Source organism: Pinus tabuliformis, chromosome Q, assembly GCF_031772625.1.
Source record: "Pinus tabuliformis cultivar Carrire ecotype Pingquan chromosome Q, CPIR1, whole genome shotgun sequence".
Classification (NCBI taxonomy): Eukaryota; Viridiplantae; Streptophyta; class Pinopsida; order Pinales; family Pinaceae; genus Pinus; species Pinus tabuliformis.
The window spans coordinates 1,009,635,278-1,009,659,450 of NC_142296.1; the positions used below are offsets into that span (position 1 = coordinate 1,009,635,278).

Below are 24,173 nucleotides of genomic sequence, written 5' to 3' on the forward strand. Positions count from 1 at the left end.
TTATTTTTTTTAATTTTTTAATTTTTATTTATTTATTTTTATTTTTATTTTATTATTATTATTATTATTATTATTTTTTTAATTTTTAATTTTTATTTATTTATTTATTTTTTATCTTGATATCGCTCCATCGAAGACGCATATTTTTTGTAAGTAATTTCAGTTTTCTTGTTGGATGGAGACATTCACCTACTAGAAACAATTTATGGAGGTGTAGTGGAAGATTCAAATTAAAAAGCATATGTAGAAGGAAATTTAATTTACTTGAGTCAATGTAATGCTTGATGAGTAAAGTCTACCCCCATTGAAGAGGCAGTGGCCCTAAAAAACCACTTTCCATGAAGTAATAAGTTATGCTAAATAACTACTTGTTATGATTGTTGTGAGAGAGAAAGGTTTGTGGTCATCCAAAACCACTTGACGTAATGTATGTTTGTGGTAATTTGAAACCACCTAAGGTTTGTGTGGTTAAGGATAAGCCTAAAAACCCAAGTTGATGATTATATTGATATATGAGAGTTAAGGGTATAAATATCTGTTGATAAACTACGTAAGAGAAAAGGTTTCCTATAGAAATAGTGGATACAGTGGTAGAAAACCCATGCATTTAGGTGGATGGTAACTTTTTTATATGGACTTAAACAAACACATTATTTATGTTTGTTTAGGTATAATATGAAAATTGAAGATAAATGAAGATGAAATAATAAGGCCAAAGAAGAAAAGTGTAGAGGATTGAAGATGAAGATGGGACCAATTCAAAGGACAATTGAAGATATTCAAATCACAATAATTTGTTAAGGGGGATTATAATGGAATAACTCCTACTTGTGAAGTAAATTTAATATCTAAATTGTGAAATGAAAATGTAATGATGTAGACCAAACATAGAAGTCTATGGAAGATTGAGATATTGGGAGAAATGAGTGAAAATATGGATAAAGATTTATCGAGAGATTTATGGAAAGATTTGAGCATATATTCATGTTGGTGGTTTGAAAAAATTTATCATCCATGATGTATTTGTTATGCTAGCCATAATTATATATAGTGACCATCTTGTACAATACAAATATACACTAGAATGTTTGCTTGCTTCATGATTGGCCATTAGAGCCCATAGAGGGTGGCAACATCAAATGAGGATTTAGAATGCTTTCAAATTGCTTGCTTTAATTTGTTAGATCCATTGGGATTTCTCTAAATTTGCAAGGTTGTTAGATGTACTATTATTGACAAAGGTGTAGTTACCATTTTTTTCACATATAAAAATTAATATTGGTCGTTGCCCTCTTCAAATTGTGTGGCAAGGACATAATTTCCAAAGTTTAGTTTATATGGCCAAAAATATATTAATTGGAAAAGGATATTAATTTATAAAGATTTTGGGAAAGACCTTTTTGGCAAGGATATTGATTTTTAAATTTTTCGAGGAAGACTTTTTAGGAATGGATATATTAAATGTTGAAGTTTCTAGGCAAGGTTTTTGTTTGATTTTATTATACATTAAACAATAACTTCATTTTGGTTCCTTCATTTGTTCAGTAGGTCATAGAAATTTCCTAATTAGATAAAGGGAATACGGGTTTTGATCGTCACCTTCATGGCACAATGTGGTTCCCCTTGGATGTGTAGAATACAAAACAAACACCCCTAGTTAATGTTCTAGTCAACACAAGTGTCATCAACCCAAATAATGCAAAAATATCAGGTTTGACTTCCATATTTATCTAAAAAGCACAATTGAGGTCGATATCACACTTTTGATGGATTGAATTGCCTAAGTTTAGATGTTATATCAATATGTCATTACTCCAGGAGATGGAACATAACTTTGTTTATTATATTTTAGTTTTTGTAAATAAAAATAAAGAGTAGAAGAAAGGGAACATTGTATACAACGAACTTTTAATTAAGATATGTGCATTTTCATGTTTCTATGTTCATATATTACTCTAAGTTTTAGAAGATAATAGTCATGATGTGGATATGAAAATTCTAGAGGGACCCCATGGTTTGGACATGTGCACTATTATATTTATGTGAGTTACTGTGTATACATTTCACTATTTCCACTGTATAGATTCATTCTTGGGAAATACTTTAAATTCTTCTCAAATTTCTATTATTTATCAATTGTTTATGTTTTCTTTGAGGTCTCATATGTTTGATTAGTTGTACCTTTGCTTTAACTGAAGCTTGAATCTGCCTTTTAGTCACAATTCAGAGTGGTCATCAAAGTACTATTACCAATGCTATCTAATCACTGAGTTGTGATAAACTGCTATAAATTTCCTCTATACTAGTGGAACCATAGTGGATACTACTTAGAGTATTGAAGCTTGATTGCATGTCTTCCATATTTCTTAGCTAAATAGTAATTATTGGATGAATGTTTGTTAATCTTCTTTTAATCATTAACTACATAGTGAACAAGGTATTGTTACATAAGCCATTTACCCATATAGGCAATGAAATATTGCAACTTGATTTCCTACAAGTGAAGCTATTATAGACTTAGATTAAGGGGTTAAGCCTTATTTCATTTGAATTTTTATGTTGTTAAGTTATAATTCATGTTTGTAGAAAATTGATAATACTTCTATGATGCCAATCTAACAGCTTAGTCAAAAGCTCTAAAGATTAATGTCATGACAATATTACCCAATAAATAAAAAACACAACATATATTTTTAAAAATCATCCCCCCACCCACGTTATATATATTAATCACTTACGAATCTGTTGCAAGCACAACTAAACTGTTTAATATAGTGGTGGCATCGTCCATATGTCTGCACTGACGTTGCAAGCAAAATTAAACTGTTTAATATAGCCCCGGGTCCTGCCATTTTCCATACGTCTCTCCTAAATTTCCCATATGTCTGCAGTGACGTGGCAAGCAAAACTAAACTATTTAAAATAGTGGTAGCATCGTCCATATGTCTGCACTGACATTGCAAGCAAAATTAAACTGTTTAATATAGCCCTGGGTCCTGCCATTTTCCATACGTCTCTCCTAAATTGCCAACATGCTACTGCAAAGTCAACAAATGAATAAAAAATCCACCCTAAATTGTCTGTAGTCTTTTACCAAGTCCTCGGAACAACAAAAACGTGGTGGGTCGTATATTTGTTTAAACTTTAGTTTTGGCTACCTCCCCAACTTATTTATTACGACGCAAGCGCGCTCATACATTTGTTTTATAACTATAAATTCTTTGCTTCATCGTCACAGAACCCACCCTTCAAATATTGGCATTTTCTTGTTGGAATATAGAGACATTCATGGAGTCACAAGAGCAGAGCCAAAAGCCTCATGTCGCAATATTCCCTAGGTTTGGGTCGGGCCATCACATCCCACTGCTCGAGCTTGCAAAGCGGCTCACTGTGTACCATGGCTTTTCTGTCACCTTCTTCACCGCCAAATGGATGGACGAATCTCCTCACCACACCCTGCCGTCTTCGTCAGGGGACATGATCCGCTTCATAGAGCTCCCTGATGCTCATATCGAAGGGGATCATGCTGAGATGAACATTTTTGTACGCATGCCCTTACTATTGGAGAAAGCTAAAATATTAGTGCAAGATGCTCTCACATCCTTTTCATTTCATGTTTGCGCTTTCATAATCGATTTTTTCGGTACACCCATGTTGGATGTCGCCTCCAAACTGGAAATACCTTGCTACATATTCTCCACTTTTGGGGCTTCTCTCCTCTGCATCATGCTCTACCTTCCAACACTTGTCCACAACATTGAAATTTCCTTCAAAGATGTGGATTTCCCGATCGAAGTGCCGGGCCTTCCGTTGATTCCCGGAATAGATTTTCCAGACCCTCTTCTAGACAGATCTGATATTGCATTCAACTGGTTCATTCAACATTCCCTTCGGCTTCAGGAAGCTCGTGGAATTTTGATAAATACATGCCAAGAAATGGAACCAGAACAAATAAAAGCTCTTAAGGAAGGAAAGGTTCTGAGTGCTGTTGAAATGACCCCTTCCATTTATCCCGTTGGGCCGCTAATAGCTTCGCCTCTATCGGAATCTGAACAGAATTTTGAGAAGGAGGGTTGCCTCAAATGGTTGGACCGCCAACCTCTCCTTGTCAGTTCTGTTCGTTTCTTTCGGGAGCCGCGGCACCCTGTCGGAGAATCAGATTCGGGAACTAGCTTTGGGGCTAGAAGCAAGCGAGCAACGGTTCCTTTGGGTGTTGCGTAAGGAGCCTCCTCCTCCAACTGAATCCACGATGACTGTCGAAGCAGACATGAGGGAGGTTCTACCTGAGGGTTTCGAGACTTGAACCCAGGACCGTGGATTTGTGGTGGATTTATGGGCGCCTCAGATTGCTGTCCTCTCTCATCCACCCACAGGCGGTTTCCTTTCTCATTGCGGTTGGAATTCAACGATCGAAAGCATCTTACATGGAGAGATGATGATCGCTTAGCTTCTCTTTGCTAAACAAAGAATGAATGCCTTCCTTCTCGTGAAGGAGATGAAGGTGGGCATTGAAGCGCAAAAGGGAGCAGATGGATTGGTGAAGAGAGAGGAAGTGGAAAGAGCGGTGAGGGAATTAATGGAAGGAGTGGGGGGAATGGAAATGAAGAAGGGGATGGTAGAATTGATGGGGAAGGCCCGGTTTGCAATGGCGGAGGGAGGGAGTTCATACAACGCGCTGGCCAATGCGGCTTCCGTTTGGAAGGAAATGCATGCCACTAAAACACCACCTACTACTTGAAACTTGAAAGGTCTCGCTTAATACGTCACATCTGGATGTTAAGACGGTTGACGGTTCGTATGGACCGCCGTGCCTGGCATTGCTCAATTCAAATCAACGGCTAATGATTACCCAATCGTCTAACAACAAAATCGAATGGCACATATTTTGACACGACATCAGTTTGGGGAGTTCATTTCAGAGAGAAACGCCTTACGGCGTAATTATTATTAAGTATGACATGATTAATAAATTTTATTTTATGCTATATCTGTTAAATGACGTGTTCCTAAAATTGGTAAAGAGCATAAATTTCTACTTTTACAACATATTTTTGACAATTGGCTTTCTTGTTTCCTTAAATTTAATGAAAGAATTTAAATTCCGCTAATTACCAGAAATCATTACTTAAATTCCTCAGATCGGATTCGGAATTTAATAAATTATATATTTTGTAATAATATTTAACATTAATCTCATACATGCTATTAAATTGCAATTGGCTTAAATGAATCTTTCAACAGATTCATCAACAATTTCGCAAATCGAAACTTTATTTTAGTGTATAAAGAAACTAGCATGACAATATTCTATAAAGATATCAACTGTAGTATTGCAGATGGAGATTTGTACTATATGCAACTTTTATCTTTAAAATTCTGGTTTAGGTACACAATTGAGAAATTGTAGATTCTATGTTGGTTATAAATTGGGTTAAAGAGATTTATACCTGTCATAACATGAGACTATTGTTATATTGTTATAGTGTTTCATGTTTAAGGAGAATTCAATAATTAAACAAATAGTTTTTTTAAGGACAGCTTGAGATTAGATTCCAATCTTTAGACCGGGTTGACTAAAAAAACAACAAAATAATCAACCCTGTAAAATTTATTTTATGCTAGACAATTTATTAATAGAACTGATCAATTTTGACAGTTTTCTTTTAGCCAACATGCTTTATCAACATTTTGTTAGAACTTTTTTATATCTCCATGCATTCATTCTTATCTCAAAGGGCAATTAAATGTACAGAGACTCTTTTGATATTTGTACTCAGTTTTGTTGTAGATATTCTGTAGGGCAATATATGTATCAGTTTTTGTATAGTTGTATGGCCTCTCTTTTTGAACATATTCGTATGGAAATTACGGTTTTTCCCCAGGAAAAAAAATGAAGAATTTGTAATTTAGTGCCCTATAACTAGCTGACAATATTCTATCTAGCTTCCGGAAGAATTGCATCCAGAGAAAATTGAGTCTGATAGTGGGATTTGTGAAGCGGCAGATAACCTGGAAAGAGCTGCATCTTTTGGATATTCAAACTCGCTAAAGCTAAGACTAACAAAAGCAGGCTTCGTGGGTTTCGGTATGGCCACTGAATTGGTGGACAGCATCAGAAGAACATCAAGCATTGCTGGGCGACTTGATACATCAGCCTGTACACACAGAAGACCCACATGAACGCATCTCAATGCTTGTTCCTGCGGGAAACATCCAACCATAGTCGCATCGATCATATCCAGCAGATTTCCCTCATCGCACAATCTCCATCCCTGCATTTAAGATAAATTCAGAAATATAAGATTACAGTCCCAATTTAATTTGTTCCCTTCCAAAATTTATAACTAATTTTCTGTGATGCTGGTTGAAGCCAAACCAAGGGATTTGAAATAAATATGGCAGCTCACCCATTCTAAAAGGATTTGCATTTCCCGAGGAAGGCGGATATCAATAATTCTTCTCCCACTCACAATCTCGAGAATAACAACACCGAAACTGTAAACATCTGCTTTTACAGATAGTTGCCCAAACATCGCATACTCTGGAGCCATATAACCGCTGATTGATAAAGAAAACCAGAAAAATCACATGAGAAATGCGCCTAATGCTAATATATCTGATTTCCCTAACATCTATGCAATAAATGACCTCCACTTTTCTTTCTAATTATTCAAAGAGTAACCAAAACAGTTGCTTACTATGTCCCAGCAACTCTGGTTTGAACATGAGTCTCATCACCAGGAAAAATTCTGGCCAATCCAAAGTCTGCTATCTTGGGATTCAGCTTGTCGTCCAGCAGAATGTTGTTTACTTTAATATCTCGATGAATAATACGCAGTTGTGAATCCTCATGAAGATAGAGGAGGCCGCGTGCTATTCCGATTATGATGTTATATCGTTTTTGCCAATCAAGAACTCTGTTTTTTTCTGGATCTGTAAAACAACCAACCAGCCAAATGTCAAGATCATTACAGTCCAAAATATAGACAGTCATTTAAACAGAAAAAGGAATTTAAGGATTACTTACTGAAGAGGAAGGTGTCAAGGCTTTTATTGGGCAAGTACTCGTAAACAAGCAATCTTTCTGGTCCATTGACGCAACAGCCAAGTAGCTGTACAAGATTTACTTCATTTATAAATTCCCGTGTTCCTTGGGAGGATTTCAAAGACCTTCACTGCTATTTCTGTCCCATCTGAAGTTATACCCTGAAACCCAGAATAAATACATCATTGGAAACTTCAACATTCCTACATAAATTACAAACCCTATACAATTCTAAAGCACTGTGCATACATACCTTGTATACAGTACCAAAGCCTCCCTCTCCAAGCTTATTATCTTCATGAAAATTCCCTGTTGCTTCTATCAATGTGTGCAAGGTAAACACTATTTGGGGATTGAACAATGATCCTGAGACGCCTTCACGCTTTCCCGAATCTGGTAAAATTTTATATATATAACAGAGAGAGCATAGAAATAAGCAAAATTAGTAACCGGAAGTTAAAAACATGGCAAACAAAACAAATTTATTTACACGGAATTCAATTAATGTATTTGAAAAAAAAAACAGAAAAACTATTGAAAAAAATCTACCTTGCGTTTGTGTGATCATGATTGGTCTCGCCAGAGTCGCAGATCTCATTTGGTTTCGCCGTCTAAATATAAACAGGCATATAGCAAAGGCGAGCAATCCGCCTCCAGTCAATCCGCAGAGTATGGCCACGCTTCTCGAAGATTTGCCTGTAGCATAAACATTCATTTATCTTTCTGAGAAATCAGGGCACTGGAATTCTTGTCCAACTCAGAACTTCAACAATAAAGAAAAGGAAATCCAAAAGGAATAAAGTTTAATGAAACTAGTTTAAGGGTAAGGCACATTACCCTGATGCACTGTAGGGTTGCTGGCAAATAAACTCGAGAAAGGGTATGTCTCAAACCGAATTCTGCAACTTCCTAACAACGCTTCGCCCCCTTCTTTTACCATAAAAGGATAGAGGTTTATGAGCGCTATTAACAAACATGATTTGCAGTTTTCTATGGGCAAATTTCTCCAGCATTCAACCAAACCGAAAATCCTGTGCGTTTCAGAGGAAGAAGAGGTAGCGGATTCTGCAGCTAATCCCTTCCTTGCGAGATCAGAATTTTCAGCAGTCAGAGGACGAAGCAGATCCATGACGTCATTCTGAAAACCAGCCTGATTGTCCTTCACTGTCTGCGGATTTTTGAGAATAGAAATGACATGGGCATCTAAGTCTGAAAAGAAACTGAAATTATCATAACGCAAGAAACACACATCGAACCACACTCGGCCGCCTATGCCATTCTCACAAAGCTGTTGAAGTGTGATCGTCGCTTCCTGTGCACAGCTAGAGCATTGTTGTGGCGATGCGTCCTCTCTGCACTGAAGAAGGCCATATACCTTATCTTCTGCGTTCTGCCCATGCGAAGATGTGTTGAATCCTGTTTTCGCTGCATTCTTAACCAGATCATCCATAACAATCTTCAAATTGGTCTCATACCCACTTCCATGGGCATAAACAGTACCGTTCTTGCAATCGGAAGTTCGTAAATCCGAGATTCCAAAAGGAAAACTAATGAATAGCAAGCAGATTAAGAAATTGGACTGTAATGATATCGTATTGTAACCATTAAATCCCCCCATATTATGAAAATAGGGGATTCTTTCAAAGCCAACTCCCCTGATTAGGGAATTTCGCCGATCAAATGAAGTATTCGGTTAATATTTGCGAGAGATGCTGAATGAAGCGCTGTAACACCGTGGGTATGTCGTCTTCATCGATACTTCTGCACGATATTTCAAATCGTGACAGGTTCGAAATTTCATAGCTTAACGGGTCCACAAACTCTCTATCTTGATTCATTGGTGGTGTTTACTTTAGAGAAATATGTTAACAAATTAATTTTTTTATTTTTAATAGAAATGAATATATATTTTTCAACTAAGTTAAATTGAAGTTAAATGTTCCAAAAATTGTATAAGATTGAGTTAAACCTGCAAACGCCAGCCATACAGGTTTATCCCCCATATTTATATTTCGTTTTTAACTAACTTAAATTTAAGTTATATGTTCTAAAAATTGTACAAGATTTAGTTAAACCTGCAAGCACAAATTCGATGGTAAATCAAAATAGATGATAAACCAATTTCAGGACACTCAAATCCAATGATCAAGTGACAAACATTTAATTTCAAGAAATACAACTTCAATAATAAACTAAAATAGATGATAAATCAATTTCAGGACACCCAAATTTAATGATAAATTGACGAATATGTAATTTCAAGAAATACAAATTCAATGATAAATTAAAGTAGATGATAAATCAATTTCAGGACACCCATTCAATGATAAATTGACGAACATGTAATTTCAAGAAATACAAATTCAATGCTAAATTAAAGTAAATAATAAGTTCAGGACTAGAGATATTCTCCGACTACTTAACTAGATGAGTTAACAAACTACAAATATGAATGTGGGTAAATAACCTTGTCACTGGGGATTATTTTTATTAAGCAACAACCAGCGGAACCAAGCAAAAGTAGCTATGAAATATTTATATTAAGGGTAAAAAGGATCACTGTAAATCCGGACAACATCAACGTAAATTAGCTATGAAATATTTGTATTAAGGGTAAAACGGATCATTGTAAATCCGGAATACATCAATGTTTTGATGGACAAAGCAAGTCAGCGTCATATCTGTAAACCATCTGTAATAATGGCGTCAGCGTCAGACATATAAATTAATAGGTATAAAATATAGTTCATAAAAAGTTATATCCTCTAACTTCAACAATAAAATGTATGTTGTGTATGCTATGTCATCTGAGATAGGAAATCATATTGTTAGTTGCATGGCCATGACAACAATCCCTGCAACTTTTTGAAAAAGGTAATAGTTCAGGGATAATCTATGCAAATTTTTGAAAATGGCCAAAATGGCGATAGTTCATGGACCATCTCTCCAACTCTTTGAAGATGGCGCTACTTTATGGGATTCCGGATGTACTTACTCTTTTCCTTTCTTTCTTTTTTCCAATGTTGTTTTTACCTTAAAAAAGATGCATTTTTATTTTAAAAAATGTATTTTTTATTTCACAAAATTGTTTTCAATCATCTTAATAATTATATATTAGTTGTTTTTATACTATATGGGTTAGTTATTTTATACTAATTGTTTTAGTGTGATTTTTTAGAAATTTTTCTCTTAGAATTTTATGGTTTAATTTCTCTAAAATCCCACAAAAAATTATCTAAATTACCATTTGTCTAAAACTATGGACTCACGATTTTATCACTTGTCTATTTTTCCATAACAAAACATGCATATAAAAGTTCAGAATCCAGAGATGTCTCTCCCACTCGATGGACAAAAGAAATAATCATGGTGGAGTGTAATTTTTTATTTTTATTTTTATTTTTTTAAACTTGGCAGTTTTTCTTCTATTTATATTACTTTTCCAAAATCATATCCTTCTATTTGTTCCAGGTGGCTTATCTGCCCGAAGGAAACCAAGTAGCCACATGTCTGCATTAAAACATGTCCAAAATTTAAAAAGGTTTCTTTCTATCCATCTAGCAACATTGTTTTGACTGTCTATACTACTACTCAGATAAAACAAATTAAACAAGTGAATGCATTTCATCAAAATTTTATCAGATTCGAACAGGACCGCTGCATCATTCCTCATCCGAGGAAATCACTGGGGTTGGCGCTTTAGCAATGGAGCCGAGCATCTCGCTCTTCTGCTCAATTCGCCACTTGATATCTTTTAGTGTTTGCTCAATTCTTCCCAAGGCCAAGTTATTTCTATAGGTCTGGATCTACACTGTTGTTATTTCCCTAAGTAGTTTAACCCTGACTGGATCTTTTTCCTTGTGTTTCTCATGTGCCTCTATTCCGTTGCCCCCTGCTTGTTCTTGATTCATGGTCATGGCCCATGCCATTACATTCTTCATTACCCAATACTGCTGTATGGTATGCCTGAATAGGGAGTGACGGCCACGAGAATTCCTTGGATCAGGAACCATGCTTTTCCACTCCTCCATGGGGATGTCCTGGTTCTTGATGCTGTCATTCAATTATCTCTCCCAATTTGTAATATGGGCTCTAATGTCCGGTAGGTTCCCGACCATCTAAGCATCAATAAGAGTTTTCATATGTTCACTACCCGGCTTCCTCCCTCTTTTCCTATTCGACCCGCTTGTTCCTTCTTCCTTCTTGTTTTCTCTCTTGCTTCTCCTAGGGGCCATGTTACTCCATGCCTGCCTGTAATTGTCTTCTTCTCATTGTTCTTATTCTCCTCGTTGTGTTGCCCTCGGTATGAGGTGAGACCTACCACAGAGCCGTTGCATTTATCAGTGTTAAAATAGTAAATCAAAACTATTCCCCATTTACCCATTTCCTTTCCATTTCCAGGGTTTGTTTCCTTCAGGATTTTTATCGAAATGTCGCCAATCCTCTCCTTGTTACGGGTTCATTCCTTTCTTGGATCTCTTACCGTTTTCCTTCCATGGTACCAGTCGGCTCGCAGCCTGTCTGTTTCAGCCATCCTCATGGGTTCCTCTCCGGATAAGGTCGGTTTTCTGTTTCTCCCTTCCCGGGTTCTCCCTAGTTTGTCTACGTCCTCCCTTAGGCTGTTGGCTCTAAAATCCTCCCCTAAAGGTTTCTTGCTTCCCCGGTTCTCTATTTTCCTTGGTTTTTTTTCCCTCGAGGTGCTTCCTTGATGCCTTTTGTAACCCTCCCATCGTTTCCTACAGGGATGACTATAGTTACTCTTTGTCTGGGTTTACTTCGAGCTTTTACTGGGGTATATTCCTCTCTCTTCCTGGGTTGAAGACCCTCCCACCTTATCTCACTACCCCGAGTTTTCGCAAGCACTTCTGTTTTGTCTACATCTGTGTCGCAGGAGGGTCTGGTTTCCTTCTTGACATGCTTATTCTTGTTCCATCTCATATTTCCTATATTCCTACTGATATTGATCCTGAGCCTAACGAGGTTGGGGGGCAGAGAAACTACATACAACCTTGCAGGTCTGATGCCTCTTTTGTCCGTAAGCTGGATCTTCGCTCGTCGACCACCTTTCCTCTCTCCAGCTCTCATCTCCATCGTCTGGATGCATTTAGCAGTACCTTGATTTCCCTTAAGTTTTATGCCCCTCCCCCTCCTGTCCCTTGCTTTTACTGCCACCTGTCTGGAGTTATTACCTGTGCTGATCCCTACGCCATCGTCTTGGGATACTGCCCCTTTGTCTTGGCTGCCATCTCCTCTCATTAATCTGCACTTTCTGCCAACTGCTCTTGCCGTGTATGTGATGTCCTTGTACTGCCACATGCTAACATTCTTCTGCCCGCCCCTTGCTCACTGCCCTGCCCTCTTCGTTGTCATTCCCATCCGTCACCACCCTCATTCTCTTGGGAGTTGTACCTTATTTTCCATGCTCCGTCACTTTCCATCTCACCTGTCTACTCACTTCATTTCCTTCATCTGGCCGTTCCCTCACTTGTCCTCTTCCTCTCCCTTCCCAATCACATCTCCCCCATCCCTCTAGATTTCCTATGTTGTTCCTCAATCGGGGGTTTCCCTCTCCTCCTTTGTCTTGTTCTAATATTTTTACTAAGTTTGTCATCTCCTCCATATGGGATATCTCTTCCTCGTTTGCATCCAAGGTTCTCCCTCCATGACTGCTCCCCTAGTTTGCCAGGTTGTCTGCTGGTGCATTGCCTTTCCTTCTCACATGGGTGGGAAGGATGTAGTCTATCTGTCTTGTAAGTTTGCCAATCCCTTGCACTAGCCAAGCGGTTCTCCAACTATTGCTGATCTGCTCCGATTGGGTTCCTTGTTGTAGCTATTCAACTATATCAATTGCCATTTTCGAGTCTCCTTCAACTTGTAGTTTTTGGTATTTATCTCTTATTGTGATTTCCAGCCCTTTTCTCAGTGCATGAATCTTTGCTTCATTGTTTGTAGTGTTACCATAGTCCATTGCATAGATTTTGAGGGTCCTTCCCCTGTCATATCTGAAGACTCTGCCAGTCCCTGCCTCGCTAGGGTTCCCTTTCGCAGCCCCATATGGTGGAGTGTAAATTGATTGCCAACAAATCAAACACTTAACCTAATAACATCATGAGAAAGTGAAGTTTATCCCCCCCATTGTTAAGGATAAGGCAAGAACATTTTGAGGCACAGGAGACTGGTAATTTTCAAGAATTTCCTTTTAACTTAATTGCCCTGTGATAAAATAGTTCTTTAAAGAAATAAACTAAGAATTTTCCTTAGCGGAATATAGAGAATTGATAATAAATAGAAAGAAAACATTGGGAAACCAAATAATATATCTTTCTTGCATGCGTACCTGCATGTTTTAACTTGATTGCATGCATAGCTGCATGTTTGGCTACCTTTCTTTCTTGCTAGCCATATTCTTGCTATCTTATTTCTATTTCACTTACAGGTTCATGGGCTATATTAGTCACAGGTTCATGGAACTATCTTCTTGCTATTCCACTTGCAGGTTCATGGGCTATATCCATTACAGGTTCAGGGAAATCATGTTATGCAGGATTACATGTTCGAAGGCTATTTGAGAAATCAAGTTATGGAGAGTTTGATGTAATGGTTATGTAGGGTTTGATATACTTACCAGTGGGAGAAGCGATGGGTGACAATGGTGGTTGAAGAGATGGTGAGAGGTTTCATGTAGATAGCCACATGAAAATGTCATTGGAAGGACATTGGGTGCCCATAAAATTTTGGACATGAAGAAATGTTTGGATAGAAAATGCAGTGGAAGACAAAAACAAATTTTGGATATAAAGAACAGATTGGATATAAAATGTAGTGAATCACAAAATCTTTGGATATAAAAGATATTGTCAAACCTTCCGGCATTGGGATAGGTGAATTTCTCAATACCAAAAACTTTGGCTATAAAAGATATTGTCAAACCTTCTATCATCGGGGCATGTGAAGGATACGTGAAGTTCTCAATAAGAGGTTGAATGGTGTAGGTTGAATGTCTTTGGATATAAAAGATATTGTCAAACCTTCTGGCATCAGGACACGTGAAGGACATGTGAATTTCTCAATAAGAGGTTGAATGGTGTAGGTTGAATGTTTTTGTTTAGTTTGAGTTTTTCTACCTCAAAAATTATAGAAATTTTGGCTAGATTTTGATAAAATCTGGTAGAGATTTTTGTAAATCTATGTTATAGCTGTCAAACTTTAAGATTATGAGTGTCCCAGAGGTTTTGATGTGCTGAATCCATTTTCACTCTCAAAAACATGATTCAAACACTCATAGTGCAAGATTTCTTGAAAAAAATTTGCTCGGATTCCCGCCACATTTGACCCCAGAGAATTCCTCCAGACTCCAAAAACTTTGATTAAAATGTGAATGAATAGATATTTTCAATATAAAACTTGTATAACTTTGGTTAAATTCCTCTATTAGGACTCCAAAAACTTTGATTAAAATGTGAATAAATTGATATTTTCAACATAAAACTTGTATAACTTTGGTTAAATTGCAATAAGGAGCAAAAACAAATTGGTCAAAGCGATTTCTATAGTCTTGCAACACACAGACTAATAAGCATTGTTTGAATAATTTGAAATCAAATGCTATCATTAAATGAAATCCATTTACTTTCCTTTTGTACTTAATAATGGTCCACGTGTGTGTCTATATTTCCGTTTATTATATCTTATTATATCAAACTTTATCATTTTATTTTCCAAATTAAATTTGGATAAAACAAAGTCAATCATTAATTCTAACTACCTTAAATAAATCCAATTAACACACACACACACACACACACACACACACACACACACATATATATTCCCCAAATCCGGGTGCTCGTGGGAGGATTGGCGCTTCTCCCTAGCTTAGATGGCGGTCGTCACCACCTGGCACGAGTCTACCAACAAGTGGCAGCCATGAACCTTAAATTCTCTTGTTGACACCCACAGGCCCCGTTCCTTGCTCTCCCGCTTGTCCAATCTGGAAATAAAAGACCAAGGAATATAGCCTCCAAATAGTTTCTTCCACTGGTCATTCTCCTCATGGTTCCCTATGTCTCCTCCTACTCCAACTCCGCGATGTTGGTCTTCTACCACCCAATGATGAACAATGACAAAGGCATGGGATAATGCCCTAGCAAAGGCAGGGGTCATTGACGCCCCCCCACAACCTTTGAAGAAACCTCTGTCACTGCCCTTTTTTACTATGGCATTCTAGCTCCCATTAGAAGAGAGGTCCTCACTCTAGAGGAGGTCGAGACTCATAGAGGTCGTCCAACACTCTAGGCCCTTTGGAACCTCCTTAGTTGCCAGCTCAAGGAGAGTGCTCAGGAGCAAGCGAAAGCCACCAGATGGATAACAAAGCTCTCTACCTTCCAAAGCCACTCTTTCTCCTCCCTCAAGCGCCTAGCCAGAGACCTCAAAATCAAATTCCCCCCCTCCCCCCCCCGCCCTCCCCCTCCCCCCAACATTTTGTCCCCCTCCTCTCCTACACACTCCCCTCGAGTGGGTTCTTCTCCTCCGCTTGTCACTGGTGCTCCGATGGCCCATCCCCCATCCTTGCATATCATCATCCCTCTCGGCTGTGGACACTCCCCTCCCCTCATCTCCTCGTCCCAGTCCCTATGGTTGTTACATCCTACAGGAAATTCCCGTCGACTCTAGCAACGTGCAGGGCCATGATAGTGCTCAAGTTTAGTGTGGTTCCAACATGGCATCAATGCAGTTTCAATGTGGCAAACACTAATCTCCCAGATACCATGGCAACCCACAGGTTGGTAAACTGCAGTCTAGTTTGGTTCATCAACGACTATCACATAGTTGTAATTTTGGTTTGGTTCCTTATCATTTTTTGTTCACCTATACATGACACAAAGACACTAGGCATTTTTGTTTTCAATTTTGATAACTATTAGGTCATGTGCAAACAATTTGAGCTCTAGTTTTCCCTTCCAAAAACAAAAACTTTTAGCACTTATCTCTAGTTTTCTTTCACGAAAACACATGATACTCTCATGGATGTGAATTATATATTTTCTGCTATATTAAAATCATGTGAATAACTTACTTACCAAAAAAAATTATATTTAATATTTATATATTTTTTAAATTATATAATATTTATTAATTTATGACAAAATATTTACTTAATTTAAAATATCTAATTTTAATATTTAATATTTAATTAATTAATTTAAAACGTTTTATAAGAATCCTATGCAACGAGGACTCTTAACTTATATCAGCGTTATGTCACCATACAATCTAATTCTTGACTCTTCATAATGACGGATTATACCCCTTTTTTTTTTCTTTGTTAAGCCGAAAAGAATGATGACCTTTATGAAAAAGGCATTAGTATAAAATATTTATTATTCTCATGTAAATTATAAGGAATAACTAAATTACATAAAATCTAATTTAATTTAAGTTAATGATATCACATATATGTGGATGATATATGATTTCTCTATCATTTTTTTTAAATTTGAAATATTTTTAATTAATTTTTATTTTATAAATATTGAATTATATTATTTTATATTTTTGGTTAATGATATATATTTATATATTGTTTTCATTTATATTAAAGCCGATAAGTTTGGTTTATTTAGGAATTCTTTTAATGCTTTAAGAATGAAAAATTGTTTGGATGGTCGTAATTTGATAAAGTTTGAATAATTTTTTTTCCCCTAGTCACAATTTGTTAGACTTAATTAACACTTTGGATAATGAATTGTCATATTTTTTATTACTAAATTATTGAGGGAGTTTTTATGCTACATTATGTGACAATGTGAATTGTTTTTGTTTTGTTTGCCAATGCATCTTTTTCTGTTCTCTTCTATTCACTATTGCATTTTTGTCGCAAATTAGTTATGTTCTATTTTTCATTGATGTTTCCCTCCAAAATCCAAATCATAAGGCTTCCTTCATTCTATCGGATCTCAAGTTCAATGTGTTTTTCTCATGACTTTTTTCCTTTTTTCGATCACATAGTTGAAGTTTGACACAAGACGAATGGATTAGGGCAATGTTAATGGTGCTGGAAATTTGTCAACCAAGGGGGTTTCCCCATTGTGAAGTCCCAATTAGACCTCACATCATTTGGAGAAGGAGCCCCAACCGAAAATACGGTTGGTTGCCATTATCCTTAGGGATTTGCCTTGGCTATCATTATCCTTAGGGATTTTCCTTGGCTGTCATTATTAACATAAGAGGTTATACAAACATTATTTGAAATAAGCAAGTTGATATTGTGAGACATACAATTGCGTTGTATATAAGGTACTTTCACGACAAGGAGAAAGGGAGTGGGCCTCTAGAAGTAAAGTAATAGTATTATCCTAAAAGATACACGCAAGAGCATAAGAGGATTGTTAGTTAACTTGTGAAGTAGTTCACAAGACAACCATGATCATAAAACTAAATACAACATACCTTCAACAAGGTAAGTACCAAAGCCATCAAAATAGTTCAATTTCCTTAGTACATATGAACAAAACACATATCGCAAACATATAAAGAATAGTCTTACTATATCCACAATACGTGCATGAAAATGTGTTGGCTCACCGAGCTTCATATATTAAGTGGAAGTGCCAAGATGTACAAGTACAATGTTTCCACATAAGTCACCACTTGCTCCTCCAAAGAAAGATCTTGTCTTCTATGCCAATGCTAGAGAAGCCAAGGTGGGAAGTTCAAGTCCCAAAATTCCCTTTAACACATATTTCATTAAATTTAGAATTATTCAGTGGATCTAGAATTTAGAACTTTAACTAGATTATGTTTTTTCAAAATGAAGAATTAGAAAATCACTCAGTTCGCTAATTTTAATACAGATATTCACCATTTTTTGTGAAAAATTATCTTGATAAACTATATAAAACAATTTTTTATAAATGCAAAACAAATATTTCACATCTTAATCTTGGATTCCTTACAATGTCTCTTTTAATATTATTTATGGTTCGTATTAAAAGCTAAGTTGATTAAGGTCATTTATGAAAATAATGTTGTGTATCTTACTATTACTAACCCATTTAATTATAATCCGATATAGTAAATATCATGTATGTGTTGATTTACTATTATTACTAGGACAAGGTTTACACAATTTAAAAGTCTATCACCTCTACAACACTAGTAATATGGTTGATGATGAAAGAACTCTCTTAGATCATCCAATTTATACATTGGATTTAAATTTCAAAATATTTGTGACACTACCAACATTCTTGATATTTTAACTAAATAGAACTATGATGATCTTGAAACACTTCTTTTAATACTTTTTGAGCATAAAAATAAAATTCTAAAGAATTTTGAGTAATATCTTTATGGCTTCTTATATACCATATTTGGTCTTAGTAGATGATAATCATCATGATCACCATCATCATTATATACTACTGTAGGAAGTCTTCACCACTTTAGAGTTGGCAAGAGAAAATATTTTTTTATGGCTAAGTTTTACCTTTATAACGATAAAATTAAATTATGAATTATAATAGCAACATAATTTATTTATTATTTATTATTTGCACTTTTGTGTTAAAAACTAAGTTAATTGAGGCTTACTTCACGAATAATAGATTAATATGTAAGAAATATATTAAGTATAAATTTTTTTAATGACAAATGATCATATTAATGTGTCCAATATCTATGACTAATCATTTTAATGCTCAAAATCAATCATGAATTAGAATCTAGCAACAAAGAAATACAATTTGATTACTTTGCAAGAGGAAAGAGAGAAAACTAACTAAACTAGTTATTACAAATGCTTAATTTGTATTCCTCGAGTGTTTAAGGATATTATATTGAAAATAACATATTGACATTTATCTAAAACTTTGATTTGTTACATTATTTATATTATCATTAATATTTATGTTTATGTATTAAATTTAACCCGTGAATAATAGATTTTTATAAAATAGCTTACCTCTAAAGTTATTTAACAATATTGTGTTTCTTACTATTATTGACCATTTAAATCTTGTCATTAACTACTTTTCCTATGTTGAGTACAAAGTTATTGTACTATTACAATGCTGGTACCACTTCAAAATATATAAGAGCAAATATTTTATAAGTCTAGTTGTGTTGTTCAATGATCACCATCATTTCTTTGTTTTATAAATTAGAATGCAACAAAATAATATAATTTGATTTATATTAAATATAATAAGGAATATTAAGGAAAACTCACTTCAAACATTATTACAAGTGTCTATCGTTTATTCATTAAGTGTTTGAATGGTTTATATCAAATAGAATACTAATTAGCTACCACTATTGTTTTAATAGACCATGTCTAGAAGACGTTGTTTTTAAGTGCATCACTAAATTTGATTATGCATATTTGATATGGTGAGAAGTCATGTTGGTCAAACAAAAATTTGAAAAATTAAATATTGAATGCCACTATAATGTAATTTGTATCACATTATGGGAGCTTTGAAGTCTAAAATGGGCCTCCTAAGGAAATTATAAAATAATAGTGGAAATAATAAAATAATATTCGATTACATCATCAAATTTTAGAGGGAAAAAAGAAAAAAAAAATTTCAACTCGTATTTTCAACTGAACTACATATGGGTTTACTCAAATTTCGAGCGGAAACAATCATTGGATGCAGAATTTGATTCCTCATCCAAGGAGTACCCATGTTGCATACTTTCGATCAACTTTGCTACACGAAAAATGAGAAATACATGAAAAATGTGATTGCAATCACGTATTTTTATGTATTTCTCATTTTTTGTGTGGTAAGGTCCATCGAAAGTATGAAACATGGGTACTCCTTGGATGAGGAATTATTTTTTTCATCCAACGAGTAATCGCACTCGAAATTTGAGTAAAACCTTAGGGAGATAAGTTAAAAATACAAGTTGAAAAATTAGTTTTATTATTTTATTATTTTTTAATCTTTTTACTTTTTTACTCTAAAAATGGTGAATCATCCCCTATCGTTGACATCATCACCTTGAATCCTATTGGTTCTTATAAAGTTTATTTTGGTTGTACATTTTTCTTAGGAGGTCCATTTTAGACCTCAAAATTTCCCTAATGACGACATGATTACATTAAAATGCTAAATAATATAAAATTCCTCCAAACATAATATGAAAAGAATATTTGATATATGACAAATATTGAAAATGTGTGTATGAATATATATTAATAGATCATTCAAAAGAGAAAATTACATTCATGAATCATACGAAGCATCTTAAGATCTTCGCTCAAGTAGATCAAGAAGAAATTCTACACCACATTTATTTATCTTGGTCTTTTTGCAATGTTCTTTCTTTGGCATCCATTCCAACACTATGGCATTAATTGGAATAAAGTCAAGATTTGTGTCATTGGGATTTGGTACCCAATATTTCTCTAAATATTTTCTATTGTATTTCCCTCGCATAAGCTTCCACCAATCAACCTTTACATGAATATTCTCACTTTAATTATCCCTAATATATCTGAGATGGATTTTACCATCCAAATCATCTCTCCTACATCCTCATTTCCTAATATAACTAGCAACATCTTTCCTTTTTCAACATCAATCATTGGATTGAATGTTGGCTTTGGCTTGTTGCACTTGGGTCCAACATTTATTGGTTCATTGGTCACATTATCAAAATTGCCATCCATAATGCTTGAGATTACGTGGAGTGTATTACATAGAATTTTGTCACTGTCCCTATACTCCTCATTCCTTGATCCCAGGGGACCTCTACATTAAACCTTACATGATTTCCCATCATGAAGAGACTTCCCTTACGTCCCTCTTCATGGGAAGAACATTTCCCTTTTGCATCATTTACCAAGAAACTTCCTTTTATCCCATTTTACATGACCGACGCTAGTGCTCAATTCCTTCCTCACATCGATTTGTAGGGTTTAAACTAGACCTAGCGCTGCACGGTGCAAGTGAGCCATTTATCACTCGCCCTGATCCTCTTTTGGAAAGTTTTTTAAATATGGAGTCAAAGCTTCCAGGTCTAGAAGCTTCGTAATAGAAGTAAGGTAAATGGTTGGGCTAGATAGAGTCGAGGAATTTAGTTTGGGTTCCTTTCCCCTATTGAGATGGAAAAAACCCAAGAGATAAGGCCTCTCCCATAATAAGAAGAACCATATCCACTCCATCAAAGCTATATAAACTCCTCCTTTTCCAAGATGAATTAGTCTTTTTGAAGCTTGAATAACCAGCAAGATATCTATGGCTTTTTGATTTCTAGTTCATGTGTGTAAATGGAAAATAGTGTGTTTGGTTTGGTTTGGAACTAAAAGGAATAAGCCTTAAACTCCCATTGTTGAGGCTAACCATGAGATGTTAGAAGTTGTGTTGGAACTTGGATACGTTGGAGGAGACCTACAACATCAAGGCTTCGGTTGTATCTCTTTATGAGCTTTATATCAATACAAAAAATGATTTATTTCCTACATTGAATGTCATATTACATTTAATGGCTTAAGATTCCTTGAATTTTTAAGTAAATTGAATGTGATTGTATGCTATTATGTTTTTTGTTGTCTCTTGTGTATTTGTTTTAGGTATTTGAAAGAGAAGAACTCAAAAGAAAGCTGGAACAAGGGAGCAAGTTCGTCATCAAGTGGAGTATAATTCTAAGAGGTAGGCCCTCTTATTCAATTCTAGTTTAAGGAAGTTTTCATTAGGTTTTCCTATTTGCGGCTAGACCCACTCTAGGGTTATAGGGATCACCTCTGTTTGTAGAGGAGATTTAACTACTCCACAAATTGGTGACTCCACTAGGGAGCTGTCACTCTCTTCTAATTGACTTTCATTTCATGGTTTGTGTGAACTTTTGTTGTATCACCTTTTCCCTTTGGTTTTTTGTGCTTTGCCTATTTTATTGCTTTGAGTCTAAAATTTACAGGGCAAGTCTAATTTTCGCCTTTGAACTTTTTATTTTTTTTCTTGAAATCCTCAATCAACATGAATTTATCTCAAACAGTCACGTCGTTCCCCCTTGTGACGCTTGTTGTCAGTTAGGAAATCACGCCAATTCCTGTAGGTGAAGATCAGGGTTTCTCCTGAATCATAATCAATGTGTCTTGCCCTCTTAATTTCTGCCTCTTAGCCTATTTTGCCTGTGTTCTCCCTGACTAGAAAGCTTCATGAGCTTGGTTTGTGTGCTTGTTTGGTTTGAGTTTTCCCTACTTGACTTTTGAGTCTTGGATGGTTCGTGACCCTAGGGCATCTAGGTCGTTATCCATTCAGATGTTTGTGTGCTCAACAAGTCAAGTTGTTGGTTAGCTGCTCCATGGATTTCGCTTTTAGTCCCTTTATTGCTTTGATTTCAATTGGGCAAGTTTGAAAAGCGTCGTTTGTTCTTCTCTCGATTAAGCATATCTTTTCAGGCATAGATTACATTTCTCATCTTGTTGTGGTTGAGCCTTTGCATTGATTTAGAAATCATTCTCTCTTTGTGCTTGGAATTTAATTGATGTTGATCATTTTGAAAAAATTTCATTGAAATGCTTGTGTGAAAATTTATTTTATCATTCCATTGAAAATTATATCATTCTAGTTTGTTGAATCAATATGTTACATTAGCTAGCATCATTGAAGACTAGAGTTGCATCATCATTTTCATTTGAAAAGAAATGAATTCTCTTTACTGTTGAAAGGACTATTGGAAGTGCATTTGATAGGAAAGATAGGAAGGGGAAAGAAACTTCACTGTTTTGTTTTCAAAAGAAAAGTAGTGAAAAGGTCATCTTTGTTTCAATTGCTTGTTTGTTGCATTGATTTTTTCTCTACTCTCATTAGTGTAAACATTGATTGAATTGAAAGGGTTTTGTCTCATTTAGCTGCATATAGGAGTTTTTTCGAGTCACATTGATAGGGCCTGAAAATCGAGACATAGTTTCAAGATAAACTTTAAAATGTGTTCAATTAACCTAAGGTGCATTTGAAACCTAACACTCACATTTTAGAAGTCTACGCTAGAGACGTGTTATGACGTCTTTAAACCTAGAAGCTGTCATTTGCTTCAGCACAAGACAATGCTAGTACGGACTTGTGCTCCCTGTACTTGTGACCCCACTAGGTTTGCGATCCTTTATCCACAGGAAGCTGAGTCTGTAGCCTTGTAAACGTGATAAATCGAACAAAACATTCAGGGAGATTTCCTGCCCATACTTCTCGGTTCACAGGGAGGTATTCTGCAGTTCACGGTTACCTCATAGTACTTTTTCCTAGATTATCCCAAGCAGTCATTTTGATATTTTTGACTCCCTATATTTAAAATATCACCAAGCACTTGTCCTTTCGAGATCGTTTCAAACCGAAAGAGATAGAGTCGTCTTTGCTTTTTTCTCGACTCTTAAAACATGAAAAAGTACCAGTCTGTTTCAATGTTTTAAAAAATTGTTGCCCATGATCACATCATATTCCTGATAGTATTATTCTATACCGCATCATGAGTATACCTTTAATACATTTTGAAGAAGCCCTGAAATTAATCTATTTTTATCTTGCTGCTTGAGAAAAAGTCATCGTGGTAGAATCATCTGGTTCACCCAGTTCCTCTTCCACTCCTCCATCTGAAAGATCATATGAGGAGCCTCTTCCCGAACTCCTACAGTCACTTGAGGATCAAGGTGTTGAACTTGGAATTGTTCAGAGTATTCAGTCGTTGTCATCTCATCCTCCCCCATCAAATATTGTGTCACCTTACGAATCTAGTCGGGAATCTTTGAATAATCCTTTCCAGACTCCCAAGAGTCTTTCGACCCCTGAAGGTCAACAAGGACTAGTTGTTTTCCCTTTGAATCCTTTGTTCGATCCTGTTGTGATATCACTGCAGCATCCGTATAGTTCGTATGATCAACCAGGTATTCCTTTGGAATTATCCCCTTGAACAACTTCAGTTCTCCGTCATCATTTGTTTCCACCCATGGAATCAGAAGGCGATATTCTGGTCTCCTCTCTAAGTCACTCGGAGGTTTCTACTACACACACTCCTCATGTTGTTGATGACCATGGATATCAATTCCCTCCTGAAGGTTTCCCTTACATGGGTAGCATTCCCATGAGCATTTACCCTAAGCATAGCGAGCCTTCATTGCCGCATG

General features: G+C 35.8%; 1 protein-coding gene and 1 pseudogene across 2 annotated transcripts; one reads left to right on the forward strand and one right to left on the reverse strand.

Moving 5' to 3' along the window:
- Positions 1-3,288: 3,288 nt before the first annotated feature.
- Positions 3,289-4,221, forward strand: LOC149222911 (UDP-glycosyltransferase 72B1-like). The gene has a single exon (XM_089387718.1). The coding sequence runs from the start codon at positions 3,289-3,291 to the stop codon at positions 4,219-4,221; it is 933 nt and encodes a 310-aa protein (XP_089243844.1).
- A 1,485-nt stretch (positions 4,222-5,706) lies between these two features.
- Positions 5,707-8,761, reverse strand: LOC149222912 (cysteine-rich receptor-like protein kinase 25; annotated as a pseudogene). Its single transcript, XR_016249449.1, has 7 exons — positions 7,883-8,761; positions 7,595-7,741; positions 7,299-7,438; positions 7,028-7,206; positions 6,699-6,933; positions 6,408-6,558; positions 5,707-6,272 (listed from the first exon to the last, which is right to left on the reverse strand). The product of XR_016249449.1 is annotated as a cysteine-rich receptor-like protein kinase 25 (transcript).
- Positions 8,762-24,173: the final 15,412 nt, after the last annotated feature.